The sequence below is a fragment of the Microtus ochrogaster genome, chromosome 8, assembly GCF_000317375.1.
Source record: "Microtus ochrogaster isolate Prairie Vole_2 chromosome 8, MicOch1.0, whole genome shotgun sequence".
Taxonomy (NCBI): Eukaryota; Metazoa; Chordata; class Mammalia; order Rodentia; family Cricetidae; genus Microtus; species Microtus ochrogaster.
Window position 1 is genome coordinate 72,428,955 of NC_022015.1, and position 26,119 is coordinate 72,455,073.

At 50.7% G+C, this 26,119-nt stretch overlaps 1 protein-coding gene across 4 annotated transcripts in view; it reads left to right on the forward strand.

Annotated features, from left to right (window-relative positions):
• The window catches only part of Pax2 (paired box 2), an 84,934-nt gene extending 66,942 nt beyond the window's left edge, over positions 1–17,992 (forward strand). For 2 of the 4 annotated variants that reach the window (XM_005352346.3, XM_005352344.2), the window contains 4 exons: positions 390–516; positions 14,504–14,605; positions 16,713–16,799; positions 17,245–17,380. In XM_005352346.3, the coding sequence (XP_005352403.2) occupies positions 390–516; positions 14,504–14,605; positions 16,713–16,799; positions 17,245–17,321 (393 nt within the window). In that variant the 3' untranslated portion in view covers positions 17,322–17,380. Of the gene's footprint in view, positions 1–389; positions 517–14,503; positions 14,606–16,712; positions 16,800–17,244 lie in introns of all 4 variants that reach the window. The other 2 variants (XM_005352343.2, XM_005352345.2) reach the window with 1 other exon arrangement.
• Positions 17,993–26,119: the final 8,127 nt, after the last annotated feature.

A 26,119-nucleotide genomic window follows, 5' to 3' on the forward strand; every position in this document is an offset into this window, starting at 1 on the left:
TCAGCCAACCCAGCAGTGCCAGGCTGGAGGCCCCACGAGGCCCTTCCCCCAACAACTACCTAGGCCATGTGTCAGGGACCATCTCTGCTCCCCAAGGCTCCTGCTCAGAGGAACCCGAGCACCCCACACGTCTCAGCAAGGGGTTCCCTACTGCTATGCTCCCCCTGGAGCTCCTTAGGCAGAAGCTAAAGAAGAAGCTCCAGGAGCGCTGTGAACTCCACCCCCAGGGTGGACTAGCCGGCCACTCTCTCCAAACTCTCCCTGCCCCACCCAGCCATCTCCTTCCGCCCCATCTGGGAGGGCTCCAGGGTCCTCCTCTCCATCTGCACACTGCATCCTTCCATGTATGCACATCAATAGAGAGCTGTCACTTTTCTCTCTCCTCCCAGGGGAATGAGTACTCTCTCCCGGCCCTGACCCCTGGGCTTGATGAAGTCAAGTCAGGTCTCTCTGCATCCGCCAACCCCGAGCTGGGCAGCAATGTGTCAGGCACACAGACATACCCCGTCGTGACCGGTAAGGGGGCTTCCAGGAGGGTGGGGTGCTGCTTTCAGTGGGGTGCCTCGGTTGATGCCATCTGGGGCCCAGTGTGACAAGTGGGCCCCCTGCCATGGTATCTGCAGAGTGAGAGAGAGAGTGAGAGAGAGGGGGAGAGCCTTCCTGAACAGATGTGTGTGGATGAAGGCTTGAAACATTGTGGTGGGGGCTCTGGGCTTCAGCCTGAAAAGTAGGGGTTAGGGGCCTGCTCTCCGCTGTTCTTCCTTCCTTCCTCTCTCTCCCCAAGTTGTCCAGCCTTCCCAGTCTTTGGCTAGGACGTGTGCAGAAGAATGTCTGGGCAAAGAGGCCAGCTGAGGAAAGCGACTAAGAGGTCCCCAGCCTCTAGCCTTCAAGGTTCTCTGTCCCCGACGTTGCTGAAGGCCTAGTTTTCCTCTCTCATGCAGCTTGAGTAGCTGTGGCCTGGGACCTGAGGGTGTAGTAGTGGCCCTGCAGAGTGGAACACAGTTATTGTGGCCTTTCTGCTTTCTTCTTCCTGGAGAAAGCCACCGAGAGGAAAGTTGGATTCCAAGGCCAGGGGAGGTCAAATACAGGACAGAGGCACCCTGGCCAAGCCTTCCAGGGATGAGAGTTTCAGAGGCGCTGGAGCGGCCATAGAGGGGAAAGCTGGTAGAGAGGCCTCAGAGGCCAGCTTCAGAAGGTCCCTGGTGCCATGGAAGGGTTTCCAGGCCAGGAGAGAGCTCTAGTAAGAGAGATACACATCGAGGTGTTATTAAAATTCACCTAATTATTCTGGAGGCACTAAAGCCAATGTGCCGTTTGTACCTTGGGAGACAGGATGATCGAGAAGAGTCTCGGTGGGGATTGGGAGACACTGAGGCGTTACCTGAGCTTGACTGGGGACGGGGCCGCAAGGCTGTAGGCAGCCAGCATCACATCCAGTGGCAAAAATAGGGAGCAGGCAGGGGCCCTGATACAGGACAGGGCTCTGTGATGATTTGTTGTGTTGGTGACTTGGCTCGGGCAGAGATGGACTCAGAGGCCCCTCCAGGGGGCTCCAGAGAGCCCTACATCTCCCATGCTTTCCTGAAGTGATGCCCCATACAGCCATGTCCAGCAAAAACAGAGTTGTAGTCTTTGGCTAGGAATCCAGAGACTGAGTCCCTGATGGGTTCCTGGGCTGACTCGGCTTCTCGGAGTGATGACCTGAGCTACACCAGCTGAGTCAGGACACAGCTTAGATCAGTGCTTCTCAGCCTTCCTGCTGCTGTGACCCTTTTCTACAATGCCTCACGCCGTGGCGACCACCCCAACCATAAAAGTATTTCGTTGCTACTTCATAACTGTAATTTTGCTACTGTTAACTATGCTACATTATGAATCATAATGTAATTATCTGATATGCAGGATATGTGACCCAAAGGGGTCACGACCCACAGGTTGAGAACCCTCTAGCTTAGACCAACAGGCCCTAGATATGAGTTCTCTGAAGCCCAATATAGTTGCTCTCTGATGGTCCGCCCAAGCCAGGCCAGCTTTCGGGCACAGTGGCTACTCCTCAAAAGTAGGAAGAGAGTGTAAGGACCTTTATAGACAGCGCTGCAGTCCAGAAGGCAGGAACTTCCTGGGGGTGGACATGTGGCTCTTCCGGGCAGGACTCCTGCTGCAAGGGACCCTGGGGGGCTAATGTAGAAAAATGCTTCCACCTTGAGCAGCCCCCACCAGTCTCCCCCCCATGGCCCTGGAACAGTCCCAGCTCAGCCTGGGAACATCTTCAGCTGATCCATCTGGATCCAAGTGTGAGAAAAGTTCATTTCAGACCCAGCTTGACATTCCCAGGTGGCAAGTTAGCACTAACGTCTCAATCTGTATGCGACATTTCAATCAAGCGAGGAGTAACAAAAGCAGAACCATTAACATTCGGAGCTGTTCGCCAGTGGTAATGACGGGGAAACTCGCTCAGAAACTGGAAATTACCAAAAAAGAGAGAAGTGTGGAGGGAGTGGGGGAGGGGAGGGAGGGGTGGCTGGGGGCAGGGAATGATTTTGTTCACACTTAGACCAAGAGCCAATGTTTGGATTAATAGCGCCATTACTCGAGAAAGAGCTGCAGATTATGCTCATTCTTAAAATGTTTTAGCTGGCAATTAAACGGCTGAAGCTATTGATCTTTGTTGATTTTATGTCCTCCTAATTTGCATAATCTATTAAAGATGAATGATTCATGATGTGTTTATTATGGGGACAAACAGAATTTGCTGGAGCTATTGTCAAGGTGAGAAACGGGTATTGCCCTGAGACTTCGTGGGCCATCTTGGGAACAGGTTTAGCGTGCTGGGCTTTTTTGGTCCAGGACTTGACAGGTAGCAAGAAGCAGTGTGGCAAGGACAGGCAGAACAAATGGACTTTGAGTGAGTTCTAGAGAGATGTTGACATCTGTGAGAACTGGGCTCCAAGCATGCTGGGGAGGTGAGAGAAACTCTTGGTGTATTTGCAGAAATTCTTCTACCTCCGCCCCCATAGAGCCTCATTATGTAACCCAGGCTGGCCTCGAACTCAGAACAGTCCAACTAAGTACCTCAGTCTCCTGAGTGCTTTGATTAAAAAGAGTGAGCCACTCCATCCAGCTCACAAACGTTCTTTAAAAGCTTATTTCATCTGAGAATGGTAAGGGCTTTGGTGGAGGAAAAAGGGAACCTAGTAGTAGGCGTGGCCTCATGGGTGCTAAATCAGGGAGCTGCCAGGTCATGTTGTGCCTATAGCCTTGGATGTGCCAAGGCAATCCGCAAGTCCCCAGGTACCCGGCTCAGCCTCCTCCCTAAGAAGAGGCAAACCCTAAGAAATGGGTCTTAAGGAAGCTGGCGGGGAAGGCCTTGGCCCAACCTGCAAACCAGACCTTATTGATATTCCTGCCACCTCCTGGCACTAGAGGCTGATTTCAAACTTCACCAGCCACTTGATACAGCTGTTCCACAAGGTCAGGACTGAGAGGAGACAGGAGCCTGTACTATTGTGTGGCAGGGAGAGTGGGAGCCAGTGGGCCAGGACACAGCTAATCACATCACAGGCAAGGGTGGCTGCCATAGGCTAGGACTCAGCCTGAGAGCCTCCCCACCCAGCTTCCAGCAGGGAACCAAGGCAAGACACCAATTTCTCAGGGTAGCGTTTGGAAGTTCTGCCGAGATTTTAATTTCACTGCATCACAACTCAGCAAGCTGCCAAGTCAAGCTGGTTATTTAAATTTATCACCCACTCTCCTCTCCGCTGCTGGGTTGCCCTAGCTCGGCTGTGTCTCTTTGCTCCAGCCCACTGCTCTAGGCTGCTGGTCTGGAACAGAGCCGAGTCTCAACTAAGTGATAAGGAAAAGGGGACCCACTGGATGGGAGAGTGGGCCAGGAGCACTCTGGCCTAGGGCTTCCTCAGGCTGCCTTCAAAGCCTGCTTATCCTCTTCAAAAGACCCCACGGGGGAGTAGTAGCCTTTAACCCTTACCTATTCCCCAAGCCCTCTGATCTGGGACTTTGCTGTGGTCACCTATTCTAGCATTCATTTCTTAAGTTTCCCATCACCGGGAGCAACAAGAGCCCCTCTTCCCCATGGCTTCCTCTCTGGCCTTGGCCCAGGCTGCAGCAGTAGGGAAGCCTGCAGAGACCCCAAAAGCAATGTTGTTCTGAGAGGAGAAGCTGAAAACAAGTTCTAGAATCCTCAAAGTCCTTGGGGATTCGAGAGTGTCTTGACTTGGGCAAAATCTGCTCTACAGCAGGGCAAGTTTCCTTCCTGGGTATATGCGGGCTGTGATGAGGCTGAAGGGAGTTGGTGCCAGCACAGCCCTGATGCTTGTCAGAGAGGCTAAGGAGCACACATGCCCCCAGAGCAGCTGCATAGAGTGGGCTTCACTGGCCTCTAGTGGGCAACACCACTGAGCACTGGGCAAACCTTGCGCAAATGCAGTTCTCCCCCGCGGTGAAGTCAAAGGTGTGAGAGGAACGGCCCTGGTACTCAGAAACAAGGCAGACTAAGCTTATGGATAAGACAGAGCTGGTTAAAATATTGCAGCAGACTGGTTAATACATAGTCACACCTCACTCTGGACCCAGAAACAGAGGAAAGTCAGCATCAAAGCAGGTTGTGAGACACTGCGGCCTTCTCATAGAGGTAAACCCTAGCGCAGGGATTTTAAGGCAGAATATACCAGGCAGAAGGTGTGATCTTGGACCCAAGAGAAATGGAGACAGAACAAGGAAACACTGTCCAGGGACTGGAGATCCACGGGTGCTTTCTTCCTCATGACCCAGGGAAACAAAATAGAGAGGCACATGTCATTGTGAGGAAAGGGGCCAGGAAAATTCATACATAGACCTAAGCCAAGTTCATGCCATAAGCAGCTGCAGAAACCCCACGCTAAGAACTTACGGAGAATTTTGTGGGGGACAATAGTTTACTCTGGTGTAAGCAGGAATGAAGTAAAGCCTTCTATGTAGAGATAGCCCATGATCCAAGATGCAGACGACTCCCATTGAGAAAAAAACAAAAACAAACAAAAGAACCTACCATAGAAGATGAGCTCATCATAAAAATGCCACCACATTTCATGTGCCTATGAACCATCAGAGAAAGTTAGCAGAAGTGATACAGAGGACAATTAACGTCCCCAAGAGCCAACTCTCACGGAATATCCCAAAGTGAACAGCAATTAAGGAAGAACTCGAAGAGAAAGATGAGCTTTTTGTTTAGCCCAGATCTAGACCCAGGATCTTTTCCCCTGGTACCAAGCCAATTGTAAGATAATGGAGACCCAAAAGGCCACTGAGAGTAACGGGAGAGGAGCGAGCCTATTCCGAGTTTATCTAATTCGGAGTCTTCTCAGTACAGAGTCTTGCTCTTCTGGATAATATTGACTAGGAGAGATTTCAGACCCAGGACAGCGCTCCCCTCCCCTATGTAAGTTGCAGGGGAGGTGAGTTCTTTAGACTCTAATCTTCCCAGCCTTGGTGGAGAGGAGGTAGTTTTATTCAAGAGCTCAGGGCAATTTTCCTGGCTGCCTAGAAACTACAGCTTTAATGGAAGCTGTCACTTAAGTCCAGGAAAGATTTGGGGGTGCTACCCAAGAGGGGAGTGTCCAAGACAGAGGAGGTAGAAACTGTCATCTTTGACAGAATGAGGAGGTTAGACACCCCAGGTTCAGAGCTGAAGAGCAGGGTTGACCCCGGTCCTGGGGATCAGAGGCAGCAATGCCAGTACAACCTTGGCTGCAGGGTGCCAATGCAGCATCTTGCACATGCTGCCCGAATCTCCAGTGGACAGCAAAGTGACCCTTTGGCAGAGAGAGTTGTGGACCCTGGGAAACCTCCTCTTCTCAAAGAGTCCTGAGCACCTCCAGGGACCTCCCCTTTCCTGTAGTTAACAACCCCCTTCCAATGCAACTGCATTTCCCCCCTAAAATAAACACATAGCCCTTGGCTATTCCCTTACAGGTAGGAGAAGGCAATAAAAGCTCAGAAATTCTGCCAAAGGAGGCTGGGAGTCTCCTACTCTTGTCTGTTGGTTCACAGCCCCTGATTAGCTGGAGGAATTTAGAGCACAGACACCAGAGCTTCCCTCGAGCCTTGAAAGAAGCAGGTGAGGGCAACTCCAGACCTGTGAAGAGTCTAAGAGCCCCATTCCAGTGGTGATCAACCCACACCAGAGGGCTTTTCCTCAACACCTCTATTTAGGCAGAGAAGGCCTGAGGCAAAGAGGTGAGGCCTCCTCTAGCTATCTCTGAGGCCTCTAGCTACGTCCCCAAGGACCTCAAGCCCCAGACCTCACTGTGATTTAATTATGGAGGCATTTCCATAGCAATGAGACATTGACAGATATGCTGGTGCCCAGGGCCTGCAGCTTAGGGAAGCACTGGATGGGACTCTTCCTTTCCTCTTTTATCTAGGCTACCTTTTGAGGGGAGAGTTGTGAAGAAGAGCCTTTAGCTCACTCTTTAGAGTAGAACCCAAGCTGAAGTGTTGTAACATATACCACATCTTTTCCTACCAGCCATCCCAGGAATGCTGGGCTAGTCTCCCCAGAAGTGGGCCTGAGCAGAAGCAAACACTGGGACCACACAGGGAATTATGGGAAGATGACAAGGGTTTGGGGCATCTTAGCAGCATTGTTCTGTGGCCTTCTAAGCTGAGCCAGAATGTGGTCCACATCATGGGAGTTTTTACCACTTCTCTTTATCTCTTCTATCCATGAAACAAGCTCAAGATCCTGGGCATGTCAAACGGACCACGCTTTTCCTTCATCATGTACTCTAAGTGATTTAGCGATAAGAGAGACAGGCCTCTTAGTGTGAATCAAAACATTGTCACAAAACCCATGGTCTTTAAATATGTGCGGTTGTACAGTGCCCAGCTCAGGCTAAGGAGGGCTGGCTGCCTGGGCAAGCACCCTGTTTTCACAATGAGGGAGGTGGGAAGACCCTTTCAGCTGCCGAATGTTGTTTAGAGATGCTTAGGGTGGCCCAGAGAGGGGCCCCTCAACACTGAGTTTGTTTGCTCTGCTCTTTGGCACTTCCTAAGCAGAGGCTGTCTAAGGAGAAGGCTGCTAATACAGCCTTTCCCGAATGACCGGGAATTTTGAATGGTGGTGCTCTAAGGAATGTCACAGGTATGGCTCAGAAATGTCTTAGTGGCCTTAAAGCCACCAAGGCAAGACTTGAAACCTGTTTCTCAGAGAACCAGATACCCACAAGGCGACAGGAAGACCCTCAGGACAAATAAGCCGATGCCTCTTTAACCCTGAGCTCTGCAAGGCAGTCCTGCCGTTCCTGTCACTCCGAGGGGCTTTGCTGCCTTCAGCTTGGAATCCTCTGCTCTCCTCCCCGGTGGCAGTGGGGCTGCCTGGCAGAGAGGAGGAAATCCAGCGGTGGCTCCAGGAACAGGCTAATGCTCCAGCAGCTTAAGTGGCCGTCTTCCTTGGGATTAGGGTTTCACTTACACAGAGAGCCTGAGAAACACTGTGCTTTCAGAAGGATTAGGCCTGACAAGCCAGCGCTCTCAGAGAACAAAATAAAGCCAGAGAGGAACTGGGAGACCCGGGAGTGGCAGGAGACGGTGCAAACCGGCTTAACCTCTGCCCACCCAGCACGAGGGTCTCTTATGCACTGAGCCTGCGGGTGAGCGCCTTGCCCAACTGCCTGGGCACCGGCATCTGCCCAACTCTGCTTTTCATTTGCTCGTGGAGTCAGAGAAGACGGTACCTTCCCAAGTCACAATTTCCACCTCTGTAAGTGAGCCAAGTTTCCTCTGACCATTTGAAAGTGCGATTCTCCTTAGATTTCTCTCAGGCTGAGCCAGCAGTTCCATCCACGCCCAGCCAAGTTAGAGGAACGCCCCTCCTGGGCTCTCTCCCCGCCCCCATTCTGCAGAGCACAGCCCTATAAGGGCCTTGTGTGAGAGGAAAAGGTGAAAATAGCCTGACCAGTTGTGCCCAGATGTTTGGCGGTCGAGGCACAGACCTCACTGAGCCAGTGCAGGTCTAGCATCACTGCCTAGGATACCTCGGGGGACTAAAGGTCCAGCTGTCAGTGGACAAGCGGCTCAGCTAGGAGAAAAGCCACCCTGAGCTGTGAGCACAGCCCCCTCTGCTGGAATCTGGAGCAGGCAAGTCCACATAGTGGTGTAAGTGGGGTCCTTCCACAGGCTCCTCTGTTCTAGAAGGCAAACCTGGGGAGAGTCTGGAAATCTTAGAAATAAAAACGAAAATGAAATACATAGAACGCGATTTCCTTCTCTTGAAAGCATCATTTATAGATTCAAGAGTCACTGTTTTAATGTATTACATATAACTTGTAAATGCAAAGATAAAATAATTTAGGCAGCAATTAAAAAGTCGGCGACTGTATTCTTGCATGCACTATGCTTGTGTCAGATGTAAGCACAGACCACTAGCCTTGAGGAAATCTAATGTCTTCCTTCTTGCCACCTTATATGAGAGGCAGACAAACGTGAGGCTAGGGCAGTAAAACAAGAGTTATGTTTTCTGGCCTTAGGGTTCTCCGCAGTGTCAAATGGATAGCAGAAATACTCATCTTCCAAGAAAGATGCCAAGCAACAGCATCTCTAAAGTCTTTGGGTGGAACTTCCGCTGTGTAAATCTGTGTCTAATGAGCCTCGTTGCCAGAGACTCTCGAGAAGCAGTTTCTGTGCCTGGGCGGCTTCCCTCTTAGTTCTGAACATGGACATAGGACCTGGACTTGAAATAAGCCTGAAGCTCCACACTTGGCTGTTTCTTATATGGTTTCATTAATGTTGTTTGAGAAGGCACAAACAAAAACAAATCAGTTTCTTCTACCAAACGACAGTTTCCCTCGTTTGCTTGCTTGCTTTATAAGCATAGCTTATTCATTTTGGAGTCATGAATACTTTTGGGAATACCATTTTTAAAATGTACCTCCTACCCAGAAAGAGGTATAGTAACATTTACATATAGCCTTCTATGGAACCCTTGAAATATATCTGTGGTGCCCTACCAAATCAGTGAACCCCAGTCTAAAATCCCCTGCTGCACAAAAATGAGGCAAACTAAAATACACAAAACAGTGTTGAGCCGGGTGGTGGTGACGCACACCTTTAATCCCCCTACTCAGGAGGCAGAGGCAGGCGGATCTCTCTGAGTTCAAGCCCAGCCTGGTCTACAGAGTGAGTTCCAGGACAGCCAGAGATATACAGAGAAATCCTGTCTCCAGAAACCAAACCAACGCAAACAGTCTAAGATGTCCTCTTACAGGACAGGTTCATTAGCATGAGCCCAGGTGACTCCGTCTTTAGGTCTGTCATATTTGGGAGTATCAATCTCCTGGTCTATCATTTCTATAGTCCAGGTTCTCTGTCAAATAGCTGTGAAATCCTAACCATAATCCTTAGTTCCTCTGTGTTTCAGTTTCTGATCTGAAAAATCAGGGATTAAAGATAGCTCAAGTGGTGAAATTGATAAAGAATTAAAGGAGATGTAAGATAATGAGGGTGAAGACTAGCACATGGTAGCTGTTTAATGGATGCTAGAAAGACCAGGAGCCAGGAGATTGCTGATTCAACCAAACAGCACACACGATCTGATGACTTAAAACCTCTAATTTCCTCATAAAGCTTGGAACTTTGCTTCTGTCCGTGCTTGGGAGAGAGGCTGCACTTAGAATTCTCCAAAACAGTTGATTTGCTTTGGCCCATTTGCTAAGGAATGCCTGACGAAAGTGCACTGTCTGATTCAGACAGAGCGACTGCTGCAAAAATTGGCTTTGGAGTCTTCAGGGACTCCCGCAGTTGAACTGCGAAGACATCCTCATCAAGTACAGTGCTTCTAACACTTCTGGGTACTTTAAGACTCTCCACTACTGCTGCTTCTCACAGGGGCTTTTTCCTGTTAAAGAACTCTCAAAGGAGACGAAGACTCCACCCCATGGAGTTTTACTACAGACCTCCCAGACGCTTGTTCCTTCCTTGCGTCCCTTTTTTTTTCCTCGCCTCATCTTAATGGTTATGTAGTGGTATGAGGTTTTGCTTGCTGGAAAACTTCTTTTCCTTCTCTTCAGCTCTTTTGGGGAAGTATCTGGGTCCATGCTGCCATTAAAGGCAGTGTGGCATGGACATGGCTTCTAATGTTGGTGCTATCATTTATAGCCGTGTAGTCCCAGGAGAGTCACTATGCCTCTGTGTCCCCATCTCTCTACCTTTAAAAGAAGGGCACAGTCATCCCGAAGACTCATCTTTGAAAGCTTTGTAGCATCAGAAGGCAAGTAGGCCATATGAAATGTCCATTCCCTCGCAGGGACGTTGACTTTTTATCCGTTCGGATTCCTGGTGCTTTTTATGTTGCTGGCAGTGTCGGTGAGCAAGCCGATGCTTTACTGCTTCCTGTCTTCCGCGGGATGACACGTATTTCATAACCGATGCACTCTGCCGTATAGGCTTTTCTCCTGTTCCTGTGCTTCAGCTTGTTTGCCATCTTACAGTTTCTGAGTCACCCCCACCGCCATCTGCCCGTCTCCCTGTAAGGCTGCAGCACCCAGCGCTTCTGTCAATTCTTCCGCTTCCCATTGATATTCCCTCACCAAAGGAGGCTTGCTCAAAGAATGCTGCTGGGCAAATGGTATGATAGTTTTAGTAATTTGAAAACTTCCTACACTGTGTGTTTGCTGTTATTGACAATGGTGTTCCAGGAGAATATATGGCTCTAGCAAGGCTTTGGTCAATTTTTCCCTGCTCGTCAGGTGTCATCTGTGTACTAATGAAGTCATCGAGCGCGCTTTGTATGCAGCGGCTGGCACTGTGTTGACTTAGAGGTCCTGCACAGGGACCTCTTTGTGCAGCGCCGCTACAGCACAGAGCACAGGTGTAGGACAAACACTGGGAAACTTCAAATGCTTTTTCCTCACCACGGGCCTCTCCCCCCTTATTTTTCAAATTTTAAATTGCTACCTAAGGAAATAGATTTTTTTTTAAAGTAGAATTTGGAAACGTGCCTTCCAATCAATCGTTCAGGGAGCAGTTCTCAGTAGGCAAAGTCTTCTACCTGCTGGAAGTTGAACATGCCATTTTGCAGGCCAAGTAGCTGTGGGAATAAACTTTGCAAGAGAATTGACTGGAGACAGCTTCTAGACCATCCACCCTTTCTTTGTCTCTTCTGGGTTTTGTTGTTTTGTTTTGCTCTGTTGTTTCGTGTGGATACCTTCCATTGTGGGGAACTTGTGTTCAACTAGTTGTAAGAATGACGGCAGTAAAGATCAAATTCAATTTTCCTGTTATTAACAAAAAGGGCATGATGTCAGAATGAAAAACAATAGAAAGAATAAGAAGGGAGGGGCAAAAAGGAGGGAGGCACACTCTGCTTCCTGGCTGCTTTGTGGATATTGAGATCACAGGACCTGGAAGAATCATGTTTTATATCTCTCTAGCTTCAAAACCTCCACATCTCCCATAATCCCCTTTTCTCTTGGGTCTTCTCTGGCAAATAAATGCCAAATAATTCATTTCTCTCTCTAGGAACTGATACGTGTTTTTCTCTTGCTGTGAGCTTTGGGTCTTCTCTGCTGAGAGATGCTCAGGAGATGTACACTTTTTTATTGGCAATCGAAGTCAATACAGAAGTCAGTTAGTGACACAGCTTTAATCCCAGCATTCGGGAGGCAGAAGCAGGTGGATCTCTGAGTTCGAGGTCAGCTGGTTTACAGAGCTAGTTCCAGGACAGTCAAGGCTACACAAAGAAATCCTGCCTTGAAAAACAAAATTATACACACACACACACACACACACACACACACACACACACACTACAAGAAAACCTACAACAAAGCAAACACAAGCAAGTTGTGGTAGCACACATCTGTAATCCCAGTACTCAGGGGTCTGAAGCAGGAGGATCACAAGTTTGTGGCAAGCATGAACTAGGTGTAAGACTGTCTCAAAACAAAACAAAATAGGACAAACGAAAAGCAAATGCAGATTCTTCTACTGCCTGGGATTCAGAAGTGGCATCTTCTTTGCTGGTTGTCTGATTAGTGCATCTCAGGACATGTAAGGCGATGGCCACACCCGACAGGCATAGAAGAAAACAGTTCTGTTGCATAGTAAATCTGAGTCACCAGAGATAAATCTACTGCTGAAAATCTTTGTAAAAATTCCGCTGTTGTTTTATTTTTCAAATGTTTAAGCTTTTATTTATTTTAATAAATAAGGGTGTTTTGCCTGCATGTGTAGGCACCACATGCCTGGTACCCAAAGAGGCCAGAAGGGGTCGTCAGTCCCCTGGGACTGGGAGTACAAACAGTTGTGATTTGTCATTTGGCTGCCGGGAATTGAACCTGGGTCCTCTCGGCCGCGAGTAGCCAGTGCTCTTAACCATAAAGCTACCTCTCCAGCCCCATTTCAATGGACTGTTAAAGGGAAAAGACACAAGCAGATTTCGTTTTAGTTGTGCTGCTCTGTTGTAGGCCAACACATATGAAACAATGAGAACCCATTATCATCCATCAGGGATCAGCTGTGGATGCAAGGGAGGAATTGTAAGAATTGATCAATAAGTACTTACTGAGAGTCTACTGCGTTCTCAACTATGCAGGATAGATCAGAATGTAGGTCCTACCCTTGAATGAGTTATGGTCAGTTTGGCATGAAACAGCAGAACTGACATCGCATTTTGTAATATTGGCTATGACATTGACATAGTCAGCCATGGAACACAGATGTCATGGAAACTTGAAAGAAACTTCCCTGAGGACTAGAAGGGTGGGAATGTTGAGGCTTGAGCTGGAAGAAAACTGTGAGTAAGAAGGAAGCAAAGGTCACATCCAAGCACAGGCATTTTACATCACAAACTCAACCAGAAGTAAGAATCAGAGCTAGGAAAGCCAAGTGGGGTGAGTACCTGGGGGACATGGAGTCTGGAGAGTTCCCTGTTCAAACTGTAGCCTACAGGGAGTCAATGGCCGTATTTGAAAGCAAGCAGTGTTTCAGAAGGGCTAGCAGCCACATTTTAGATCGGTAAGGGGAAGACTGTGAAGGCAGGAATACAAGCAAAGAGAAACCACTGGAGCAAGCCAAAGGCAGGAACTCACGGGTCGAACTACAAATGTGGCAGAGAGAATAGAAATGAGTACAGCAGAAATGGCTAAGGAGAATCTGTTGCTTATTGGAAGCGATGGGGAAAGAGGGCTGTGTCTAGCGCTCTGAAGTTTTAGGTATGTCTTCAAAAGAGCTGGGAAACTGATGGAGAAGAAGATGGATGTGCCTTTATTCCTATTGAGTTTGAGGTGACAGTGGACAGCTAATGAGGGCATTCAGCAGGCAGCAGGAAATGGAAAAGCCTGAGCAGTGGCTCTTTACTCTTAGAGAAGGATGACTCTCTCAGAGGTGTCGAGGTGGGGATGAGAAAGCATACGTCTGAGGAATGAAGTAGGTGACGCCATCAAGTGGATGGTACTGAAGAAAAATGCTATGGAATGGCCATGAAAAGTCCCGTGGACCTCACCATGTCTAGGACCCAACTAAGGGGGTGTACAGAGTGCTATGACTTCCTCCAGCCACACCTTGCCTTCCCAGGGTTGGACAGAGGCCCAAGGAATAGAATGACACCGTCTGGTGAGGAAGACAGGGGAATCTCAGCAGACGCATGGGCCCCAGGAGAGGGCAGGCTCTAGTGTTTGGGGTGTGGGAGGTAGGAAGGAGCCAATGCTGTCCATGAAGACTGGAGTATGCTAGAAGGTGCCCCTCCACAGAAATGGACACATGCTCCTGTGTTCCAGGACAGATGTCTCTGTGTGGAAGTGTCTCTCGAATATTGATTCACTCTGCCTCGGCTCCCTGCTTCTGGCAAGGGAAGTCCCATCTCCCACTCTGTAGGCTCTGACTACCAGAGGCTTCCAGGGAGGCTGTTGGTAGGGGGAGCAGATTTTGCTCACTGGAACATGATCCAATCCTGCTTGCCCTCAAAGTTCCTGATTCACTTCAGAGATGGTTTTCTATCACTTATATGCCAACCATAGCAAAATAGCCCACCAGTTAGTTCCCCCATCCTCCAGGCCTGGCATCTACAGGTCCACTTAGAAGGACTCTACTCTTGTAGAGGTGGTAGTGTGGTGCCTTCGACTTGAGAGAAAGATAGGTGTTAGAGCCGTAGACAGGATGACAGAGGTCCACTAGAACGACAGTAGCTAAGTGTCTTCAGGGAGTAAACCCAGGGCATCTCCACCCATCTCCTCCCTAGTTGGGAATCATGGAGACACAGACTGAGGCAGGCATACACGTATGCACAGATATACAATGAGTAACATTAAACACACACACACACACACACGCACACACGCTCAAGGCTGATGGCGGACACACATCTAGACATTTGGACCCATATTCAGGCACTCAGGGCCCGATGGCTCAGATGCCCATCTGCACATCTCCTTCCTCCCCCTAGCATCCAGGTGTGAGCTGAGGTAGTCCCCTCTCTTCCGGGCCTCATGCCTTCCCCTTTGTGTTTCTCCAGGTCGTGATATGGCGAGCACCACTCTACCTGGTTACCCCCCTCATGTGCCCCCCACTGGCCAGGGGAGCTATCCTACCTCCACCCTGGCAGGAATGGTGCCTGGTAGGTGACAATACTGGAGATGTCTGATCTAAATTGGGGGTGAGCTGCTGAATGGTCTGTAGTCTCAGGCTGGGAGTGGGAGGAGAGCCAACAAACCATCATCCTGCAAACCATTGTCCTTCATCCCTCCTCCTCAGAAGCCACAGTTCGCCCTTTAGAAGTAATGCCAGGAGGAAACTCAGAAGTGCCCCTTGTGTACAGAGCTGTAGGTTATGGCCCCTCCTCAGCACCCAACCATCCAAGCCTATGCCCCCAATGCTCCAGCCCACCACAGCTAACTGACACTGCTTGGAAGAGCCTGCCCTGGTTTCCATGGAAACTTGGAACCAAAGACCATTTTCAGGGGCATGGCAGTCATTCAGACAAAGCCACACTGGTCCACACCAAGCCAGAGGGGGAAAGCACTATAGAGAACCAACCCTAATTTAGAGAGAGAAGGAAGCTAGTCTCAAAGTGGAGTGGAGGACAGGAGGGAAACAGAGAGACCCCAACTTCAGAGAGAAAGGATCTAGAACACCTCTACACTTCTTCAGAGGACACGGGCCTCTGGGCTCCTCTGGGCCCTCTGGGACTCCAGCGCACCTTTTTTTGCTGAGAGGCCTTGTACTTGGGTTTGGAATTAAGGAGGCAGAGACTGTATTTAAAGCCTGGTGGTTGCTATCCCCACCGTCCATCCCAAATGGGTGTGGTTTAAAGGCAAAGAAACACCAAAATCTCTTGTCTTAAAATGACCAAGACTTTCCCAACCTGCAACCCACTGCCTCTGGAGTCTTTTGTCTGCCCTGTTCCTAAAGTTCAACTCTCACTGGAAGGGGGAGAAGAAGAGGCTAGAAAGGGTGATTGTCTTCATCCATCAAGGTACAGTCCTGAGTAAGCAGAAGTGGGGTGGAGAAAACTAGGGAGTCCACTGTAGGGCAGTAGAGAATAGGGACGGGAAGAAGCTGGAGGTGTGGATGAAGGGAATCCCGCTCAGGCTCTACAGAAGGCAAGTAGAAGCCTTGGTAGGGGCCCAGGAGAGGCTTTGGAGGTAGATCCCTGTGCAGGTGGAGGCTGGAGGAGGTCTTAGGGAGGTGGGGGGTGAGGAAAGAGTGGGAAGGTGGGGGTGGGGAGTCTGCAGGGAGGTGGGGATGAGGGGAGCCGCAGAGAGCTCATGGTGGCAAGGGGGGAGTCGTTAAACAGAATCTAGTGCTGATGAGGAAATTACACTTGTTTCATTAGCGATGGGGAAGGAGATAGCTCAGTTCCTCTTGGTCACAGTTGAGCTCAGAAGCTCATTATCCCGCTGCACGCATGCTTTCCCTCCTCGTCAATAAACAGGCTTTCCAGTGGCTGCATCCCCACCCCCACCCAGCTCCTCCTTGGAGTGCGGCCCCTTCTCCTCTACTTAACCCGCGGTTAGGGATCACTGTAAACAGTCTGGGGTCATCACACAGGAGAAAGGGCGAGGGGGAAACCCATAGGCCTGGCCTTTCTCCTCCTGAAGGGAGGGAGGCAGCGCTCAACCCACAGTGCCCTCCACTACCCAGACTCCTGGGCCTGCGGGCAGTCCGCTTGGTTCCTGCAAATCTCCTTCTCCAGTTGTGTGGCGCTCATTGTGGACCTCAGGAGGAAAAAGTGGAAGGGGTTATTTCCCGGGAGAACAGCACCATCGCCACCTGCCTAGTTTTGGCACAGCGCTGAGATACCATTCTTAGGACTTTCTGGGACAAAGTGTCTCAAGGGCCTTCCTTCACCACCCTCCCCCTCTTTAATCCTGTGGAGTTCCTAATGTAGGTGTCCACCATAAAAGCTCTCGGGCTCCCAAGTTACTTAAGTGGGCACAGCCAGACCAGGCCAAACCCTTTCTGGGTAGCCAGAAGTGCTTTGCGGGGGATCCCAGGCACAAACCTGCCCACAGATCCCTCCAGGCCTAGGTGCACAGAGATACGGTTACTTCTTGTCTTTGGTGGCTGTCCCCACGTGGCGAGCGTGGAATGCCTCACCTCTACCCTGCCCCCACGGACCTTGCTCTGCTTGCAACACCTGAGACTGGGACTAGCGGGGAGGGCAGAAGAGGCCAACCGGGCACACTGAGCACATCTAATTCCAGTTCCCCACCCCCCCACAGGGAGCGAGTTCTCAGGCAACCCCTACAGCCATCCCCAGTACACCGCCTACAACGAGGCTTGGAGATTCAGCAACCCTGCCTTACTAAGTGAGTACGCCACCTGGCTGGCGGGCGGCTCAGCGGCTAGCCTGCTCGCCCGCTCGGTCGGGCGCGCAGGCTGCTTCGGGACAGCGATCCCACTAGACCACCCTAACTCTGGGTACCCGGATGGGCCAGGGAGACAGACTCATTGTAGCAACGCTGGGGCCTGAGGACTCCTCGGGGGCGCCTTGCCTCCTGCCTCACTGGAAGGCTCTTGGCCGCAGGGGCCGGTAGGATCCCTTGGCTTGTTGCCGCCAGGTGTCACCTGTCCTGTCCCTCTCAGGCCCTGAGAACGCAGCACTCTTCCTGGGGATCTGGCCTCAGGGCGGTCACATTCCTCCAGTCCTGTTCCTGCCGGACCCGGGGAGGGCTTTTCTTTGCTTTTCTTTCCTTTTTTGTTCTCCTGTTTGTCCTCTCACCCAGCCCATTCTTCTCCTGTGTTAACTTCCAGGTTCCCCTTATTATTATAGTGCCGCCCCCCGGGGCTCCGCCCCTGCCGCTGCTGCCGCTGCCTATGACCGCCACTAGTTACCGCGGAGACCACATCAAGCTTCAGGCAGACAGCTTCGGCCTCCACATCGTCCCAGTCTGACCGCCCACCCCAGAGGGAGGGAGGACCGAAGCGACGAGCTGCCACTCGGCCACCGTCCCAGTCCCACCCCTCCACCTCGAGACACCCTCCCCCCTCCCCCGCAGCCCTTCACGTCACCCTGTCGATGGCCTGACAGCACCGGTGGAGCGGCGGGTGGGACCCTCAGGCCCCCGCTCATCGCCAGCACCGCCCGCCGCCCCTCCCTGCCTGCCTGGACCGCCTCGCCGCCCGGAAGCTCGCCCGCCTCTGGCCCGCGCGTCCGGCACGTTTCTGTGACACACAATCAGCGTGGCCCACCCGGGGGCAGCCCGCTTCTGACGCCCGGGCGCTGGAAGGCTTCGCTGCAAAAGTTGAGCTAGGGAAACTAAGGAAAGGACTTTGTGCTGAAGGAGGAGCCGTGGTCGGAACCCCTGGGGAAACTCCTGCTCCACCCCATCCCCTGTGCCTGCCAGGCTGACCCCGCCTTCTGTCTGCGTCCAGCCGCTGACAGTGGCACCTGGACGCGAGGATCGGACTCGAGGGACAACGTTTGGGACGTCAGAGTTTTCCAAGGCTGGTACCCAAGGCGAGCAGACGCCAACTGAGCTCGTCCACCCTGACTGCCTAGTTCCCCAGGAATCTCCTGCAGTGACTCTACTCTCGGCCCCGCCTTGCCCCTACCTCAGCGCCTCTTCCATCTGCTGGCCTTTGACTTTCCCCTCCTGCGCGTTTTCATCCCAGGACACCTTGCACGCAGCCCTATCGGGGCCACCGCGGGAACAGTTTCCTCCGACTGCGGCTGCCAGCACTGGTCTTTCCCAGCAGTAACTTGCTGCCCCCACCCCAAACTCCCAACCTGCGGGCGGTAGGAGCCAGGAGGGAACTGACGACCGAGCTGCCCGGGAGATGGAAACCAGGGGCTGCTTGCTCCACTCCATCCACTCTTAGCCGAACAGAGCCCCTAAAGTCTACACTTATTTAATATGATGGTCTTTGCATAAACGAACAAAACAAAAACCCAAAAGGCTGCTTTGTAGAAAGACGGTGTGTGTGGTGTGGAGGCGAACCTCTCTCTGTACATATCCCCTCCCTCTCCGCCCCGCCCGCCCGCCGGGTACCGTAGAGTCCCTGTCCCCCCGCCTGCCCTGCCTGTAGATACACCTGCTGTCCGTGCTGTGAGGGTCGCCGCTCGCTGGGGGGAGGGGGGACACAGCTACATGCCCACTCAAGCACAGCACGTCCTGGGGGAGGGGGGCATTTTTTACTTTACAAAAAAAATTATGAAAGAAATCTCTATGCAAAATGACGAACATGGTCCGGTGGACACCTCTCGCCTCTGTTTTGTTGGCTGTTTCTCTGTAATTCCGTGTTTTCCTCTCTCACCTCCCTGCATCTCTCCCTCCCTCTTCATCTCCCCTTTCTCTACTGCTTTCCCCTTCTGTGTCTCTTTCTCTGCCTCACTTGTCTCTGTCTCGGTCCCGGCCCTCCTGCCCCAGGCCTCCAAGGCTACATTAAAAGTGGCAGAGCCAGCCTCTGGGCTAGCCCCTTGTGGCCTTGCCACCGTGCTCCGGCTAGGCTAGGCCGCCCTGTCCCTCCCCGCCCTGTAGTTGCTCTCTCTCGGTAGCGGCGATGCTCCCTGCATGTCTCCTCAACCGTGGATCGTGACGACTCGAAATAACAGAAACAAAGTCAATAAAAGTGAAAAAATAAATAAGTAAATAAATAAAAATCCTTGAACAAATCCGAAAAGGCTTGGAGTCCTAGCCCAGATCTCTCTTCCCTTCGAGCCTTTTTATTTGAAAAGGAAAGTGAGAGAAGAGAAGAGTGTAAGGGCACTGCCGGCGCCTGGTCCGGGCCCAGCAGCGGAGCCCTAGGTCCCAGCTCCGAGGCCAGGCTTGACCCCAGTCCGGCTTGCTGGCGGCGCTCAAGGAGCGCGGGACCCAGGATCAGGCCTAGCTTTCGAAAGGTCTTCCACAGTTCTGGTCTCCTCCGCCACTTTCAACGTGTCGGTTCGTTTTAATTATTTTTCTTTTCTTTCTTCCTTCCTTTCTTCCTTTTTTTGTGCACATGATAAATAATAATAATAAATAATAATAAAATTTTGTATGGCACTCCCCATGGCTCCAGGTTTGTCTCTCCCTGCCCCTGTACTCCAACTAGAGGACCCTCAACAATTCTGTCAAGGATTCAACTCCACTCCCAATGCAAATTCCTCTAAATCCTTGACCAAGACTCCCCTGGACTGCAGCTGAACTCTATGATGGCCTGGAGAAGTCTATTCCTCACCACCACCCCAAACACACACACACACACACACACACACACACACACACACACACACACACACGAGTTTTGGATTTCTGGAACTTCAGAATAACTTTGACATTACCCTTCTCTAACAAATCAGCCTTGCCTTGCTGCTAGTGTCCTGCAACCACACCTAGGGGCGCAGGTTCCCAGAATGAGCAACATCTAGGGCTCTCTCTTTGTGGATGGGGTAGCCTGAGGCTCTGTCTTTCTCTCCTCTCCCCCAGTGGCTTCAGCTGCTCATTAGCACAGATGCACTTTCGTGCTGTGTCCCCTAAGACACCACACAGGCCGCAGACCCTGGCCCCAGGTTTCTCTTTTCAGCATTTATTTCTAGACCCTAAGAGCTGGCTCATGGGACCTCTTGGACCACGTGGGTGTTGCAAAGTCCCTCCTAGGACCTGTCAAGCAGCAGCTGAAAGTAGTGGCTCAGGTTTAGGGTCCGGGTGCACCCGGAGAGAGAATGTGAGTGGGTGGGTGGGTCAGTCGCTTCCTGCATGTAAGGAAACATTTGTTGTTCTCTGTGGGCCTATGTGTCCTAGAGGGGTCTGGAAGCAAAGAGGGAGGAATAGTGTTGGTCTTTTTAAACACATTTGTGCTCAGGTGAGAGGGAAGATCTGTGTCTGTCTTTCTGTTTGTCTGTTCGTGCTTAGAGAAGGGATGCCTCCCTTGATTGTCCATGCCTGCCCTGCTGTATCAGAGAAACTTAGAAATGTCCCTTGTCCATCTCTTCAGCATCCTGTCAGTTCTAGGCCTTTCCTTATTGCCGACACAGACTTGTACCAGCTCTTATCTATGCTCCACCCGGAGAGACTTCCCTTCTCAACTTTAGGAAGCATCCATAGTTCAACTTCCTTCTCAACCTCTGCCCAATCTTCCTGATTGACTGTAGAGCTGCAAGCTGGATCTGGAAGCAGACTAAAGAGTGACCTTCCCTGCTTGGCTGGGGCAGTGCCTTCCAGACTGTTCCTCCCCACCAACATGCCTTTTCCTAGAGCTATTTACCCAGGCTTATTCATATCATGCCACCAGGGGGATACACAGAACCCCCAAAACATATCAGCAAACCATCAGCATCTTCTCCCTTCTCACCTGTGTCTACCCTCTCTCCTGCCCAGGAACTGGCAATCACACCTCACCCTGTGGGTGATTCCCCTCCTGGCCTCCAGTCTCCAGAAAGACACTCTTCAATCTCTTTGGCCATACTAAGGCATTTGTAAAAGAATTCTGGAAGTTTTCCTCAATCTAAGTAAATCATTTATTTACACTTCCCATAAAGATATTAGTATATTATGAATGACATAGGAAAACAGAGAAACAGAAGTTCTAAGACTTTTTCTTGATATTCAGCAGGTGCCACACTGTTTACAATGACTGTTTCTGGGTGGAAATCTCACACTGTGTCCTTCCTGGAGTGCTTGGTTTCATATTGGAATCAGCCTAAAAGCCCCCAAACCTGCTGTGGAGTCTCTGCCAGCTGCCTAGTCTAATTGTAGCCCTTGCACCCACCCAGACACCAAGAGAATCTGGTCTCCCAACTTCACTTTGCTGTCCCCAAATTCTGTCTGCTATCCCTGCCCCACCTCATTGGCACAGATTCCCAAGTGATGTAACCAAATATAACAGCTTAATAGAGGGGGGAAATTGCCCCAGGTTGGGCAAACAGTAGGGAACTAAGACATGAAAATATACCAAAGCGGCTAGAGTGTCAGGTACTTGGGGAGGAACAAGGAGAGAAAATGTCAGACGGAGCTTAAACTGGTTTAGTTAGTAGCCAGGACACTGGTGAGAACGTTGAGAATGTCAGAATGGTACCTGCCATTTAAGAAAAGCTGTATCCCCTAGAGTCACAGCCTGCCCATGCTCACAGCTGAGTATGAGGCTGAGTTCACACTGAGGCAGTGTTTCTTCCTTTCTCACCAAGCAGAGGTAGGTAGAGGTAGTATGGAGAAATTAAGGCTGTTCCTCAGGAGAGGCAAAGTCCCATGAATACCCTGAGGGGATTCACTAATTTTCACTGGGTCAACAAAGCTAGCTCCATTCGATCCTCAAGGCTAAAGCTCAAATCTTCCCAGTCTCCTACCTTTCTCATGGACTCGCATGTCAACCTGGTCCATCAGCAAAATCAGTCTCCATTAAAAATAGGCTCAGAATGTGTCCATTTCCTGCTCCCTGCTCTACCATACTGTTCAAGCCACTTGTAAAAAAATACAAGAGAGAGAAAGAGAGATGAGGGGGGAGGAGAAAAGGGAAAAGAGCTAGTTGGTCTTCCCGCTTCCATCTTCTGCTCCGGTAGGTAGCTACCAGGATGAGCCTCCCAGCTACGCTCAGATCACGTTCCTCAGCTGGTTTTCCACTTCAGTCAGAGTGAATCCTGAATGACTGCCAGGCTCTCCACTCTGGCTGTTTGCCCACGCTCCACCCTCACAACCACCTCACCTCCTGTTCTTGTTCTCAGTTCGCGGTTCTCTCTGCTGACCTCTGGGCTATGCCATGGTCACAGCAAACATGGACCTCCTATGTCCCGAGAACATGTGCACTGGATAGTCTGGAAAATCCTTCCCCTAGATAGCTCCATGACTGGCTCGCTCACTTCCAACCACCTTAAATAAAGTAGCAAACTGACACTGGTGATGTAGCTTAGTGATAGAGCGCTTACCCACTACACAGAAGACTGGGGTTTAATCCTGCAGTGCTGGAATAAAGAAGCAAACTGCGCAACTGTTCACCATTTGCCCCCTGCTTCTCCATACTGTTTTAGCAGTACCTGGAAGGACATGCCTCTGTTTGTTTTTGAGGCGGGATCTCTCTATATGTCCCCAACTGGCTTTAAATTTTCTCTGTAGACTAGATTGGTCTGAAACTCACAGAGGTTCTCCTGCCTCTACCTCTTGAGTGCTGAGATTAAAGGTGTGTTCCACCGCACCCAACAGGTTACAGTATACTTTTTCTTTCTCCTATCGTCTGCCAATGGGGCATGAATGGGCATAAGGGCAACTTTGTGTTTGTTGTATGACTGATGTATGTTGGGATGTCAAGAACAGCATTTGGCACACAATAGCTGTTCAACAAACATGACAGACAAACACTAATGAGGTGAGTAAAAGGGGCTGGAGGCAGGGGCAGACGCAAGGAGCAGAGGACAGAAGGAGAGTGGCCACAGAGAGAGTAGCTGAGTCGCTAAAAGTTTCCAGGAGACAGCGGCTGCTCCTGGTCCTTCCACAACCTGGTGGTGAGATTTATAAGCCCCATGCTTCTCAAGTAACTGTTTCCGACTGTAGGGGAGGCCCAGCCCAATGTTCGCCTCTGGCTAATGTTTACGTATAAATCTGGCGGGCGTGAGCCCCGCTGCCCATCACTGGATCCCTGGTGTTGTAAGCTATCCCTTCATTAAAATTTGCTGTTTCATATTAAGCTAGCCTGGTTATTATGCCACATACATCCCACAACTCAAAGCTCCAATCAGTTCCTGTGAGGGCCACTGGAGGTGCACCCCTCCTTCCACAGAAGACTAGCCATGTAACATCCTGTGAAGTTTTTGTGGTGCTTACGGAGTGCCACATCAGCTCCTGACCACACATGGGGCCTGGGGCCCCATTTGATGATGAAGACCCTGTGTCTCTAGCTGCAGGGCACAGACCTCAAGTTAGAAGCAGTAGTTTTCTCCCTTAATCCCAGCATTCAAGAGGCAGAGGTAGGCAGATCTCTGAGACTGAGGCCAGCCTGGTCTATATAGTGAGTTTCAGGACAGTGAGGGCTACACAGGGAAACCCTGCCTCAAAATTAAGAAAGAAAGGAAGGAAAAAATGATGGAAGGGAGGATCGTAGGAAGGAAGGAAAGAAGGGAGGGAGGGAGGGAGGGAGGGAGGGAGGGAGGGAGAGTAGTTTTGTCTCTCAGCATCTCAGTAGGACTGTCACTGGCTCCTGAAGGAGAAAGAGTCTCCACCTGGACTAGGGCTGCAATGTTGAGGGCCCAGGAGCCATAAGAACCCCCTCTGATGTGTTACTGTGCAGAGTGCCTGCCCATAAGTGAGGCCCACTCAATCAAACAGAGATTAGCACAGTTGAGCGGAGAGCACCAGAGAGCCCTGGCAGTGATAATTAAGCCTCTGGATCCAGACAGATCTGAAATAAGGGCCTGTTTTATAGCTTCCAGGGTCAGAAGCCAATACAGCTTCCATCTGGGGGCTTAAACAAATATATTTTGGGTGTTGTTTGCAACCATGAAGCTCTGGACATGAAACCCTGTTAAAGGTTTCAGATATTTTTTATAGGCAAAAGAGAATCGCTTTGTGTGCCTGCTATTTGAAAGAGAGATCTGCCAATAGCACGACTGGGACATAAGGAGAGCCCAGGAGTGGAGGAAGAGTGCGCGCACCCATAACTCCGTGCGGGGAAGCCAGAAGAGAGGGGACTAGCTGGACAATGAGATGGGCTCCGGAAGGAAGCAGAGATGGTGATATGACAAGCCTATCCACCGTTTGGCTGGCTTATTTTCATGTGTGAGTGTCTGCACATATATGTGTACACTACGTGCCAGCCTCAGAGGCACCGAATCTCCTGGAGCTGGAGTTACAGGCAGTTGTCAGCGGCAGGATGTGTGCGCTGGGAACTGAACCAGGGTCCTCTGTGAAAAAAGGAAGTGCTCTTAACCCTTCATTAAAATTTGTCTCCAGACACTGACAAGGCTAGATTTTTGAATAAAACAAAATAGAGGAAACATCATATGAGGAGACAGAAGGCAAGAAATTTTCATGTTTGCATATAAATGAAAGCCCAATAACGACCTAACGCAAGCCTGTGTCTCTGAAAACAGAGCAGTGTGTTTTCAGGGGGGGGGTGACAAAGCAAGAGGGAGATTTGAGGGCACTTCTTCAAGTCTAGTTTTGACTTTATTATAAATAAATAAATAAATAAATAAATAAATAAATAAATAAATAAATAAATAGACAACCAGATCCTTGACACATAGAAGTGTAATTGTCGCATGAAGAAATCAAATGTGGTTCTTTTGATTCTCCAGTGACTGAAAGGCCACTGGGTTTGTTGCAAGGTGACCTGGTGACCACACAGCTGTGCTCTCAGAAGGTATAGGGAGGGTAAGGAGCACAAGGAAGTAGGAAACAGAATGTGGGGGGTTCTTTAGAACAGTTGAAAGGGGGAGCAGGAGGGGCCAGGTAGCGTGGCCAGTGAGCTCAGGAAAGGGTCTCTTCAGGTTCAGGACTACCTGGACAAACTTGCTGCAGTCACTGAGAGGGGCCTGTGGAAGGAAGCCTGAAGGCCTGAGGAGAGGCGCACACCCCGGCAGAGGGTGGGGCGGGGCTTAGAGAATTTTGCTGGCAGAGGAAAGAGGGCCCAGGAAGAGGGGGGAGGAGGAGAGACTTGTGGAAAGGTTGTTCCAGTGTTGTTCCTGAGAGGAGGGCAGGACTGGATCCAGCCCTGAGGAGGCCAGGGAATTACTGAGATCCTCTTCCGGGGATTCAGAAGGAAATCTGCAGGGGCAGAAGAACTGTGTCTCTGTGACAACTCTGAGGCTCACTTGTCACCGTCCTTCATGCCACACACCTGGGCTTCCAAGATTCTGTTCCCTTCCTGTTCTCCCACCACCTCTCCCCATCCTTTGTTTGCCCTCCCTAACTACCTGGATCCCAGTATCTGTCTGGTCACTGTGACTGTCTATCGCCAAGGCCTGGACACATGGAGAGGAGGAATTTCACACAGAAATTCCCATTTATGTTGACCTGAGGCAGAACAACAACCCAAAAAACAGGTGTTAAGTGCAGAGGTTCAGCCAAGTCAAGGGGAGAAGAAACCCAGAAGTCATCCTGCAAGGTCACTATGTCACAAGTTCCTCCCTCTCTATGCCTCTATTTCCTCATAGAAGCTGATGGCTCCTAAGGCCTTTCCCCACTTTTCCAGTTCAGTCTTCGGTAACTGTATATTGTTCTAGTGATTTCTGTGGCCAGCAGAAGGTCCCGAAAGTTCTGGAGGCTCCAGGCAGAGGGAGAAGGTACAGGAGGAGATTGAATTGCTCATCTCCATCCGCCATCTCCTTCCCCGGTCTCTCTTCCCAGCGTCTGCCTGGAGATCTCTGAGATCAAGGCCATAAGCATTAAGGCAAATGACAGTGGCCTGAGGAGGCCTTTGAGGGCGCAAGGTAGGGCCTACAGTGAGGGAGACAAAGGAAGCAGCTATTTGAGGCCAACTATGTTTCCACCCTCTCCCCATTGCCTGCCTGCCTGAACCACCCCAATACCGTAATTAGCTAGTCCCTCAGGCCCCTGTTAGCCATGCCGGCTGAGCGCCCAGCTCCCCGGGGACTAGTCCACTCACCTCTACACTAATCAGCCCTTCGCTCCTTAAGTGCATGAGAATCTCTCTGTCTCTCTCTCTCTGTCTCTCTCTGTCTCTCTCTCTGTGTCTCTCTCTGTCTCTCTCTCTCTCTCTC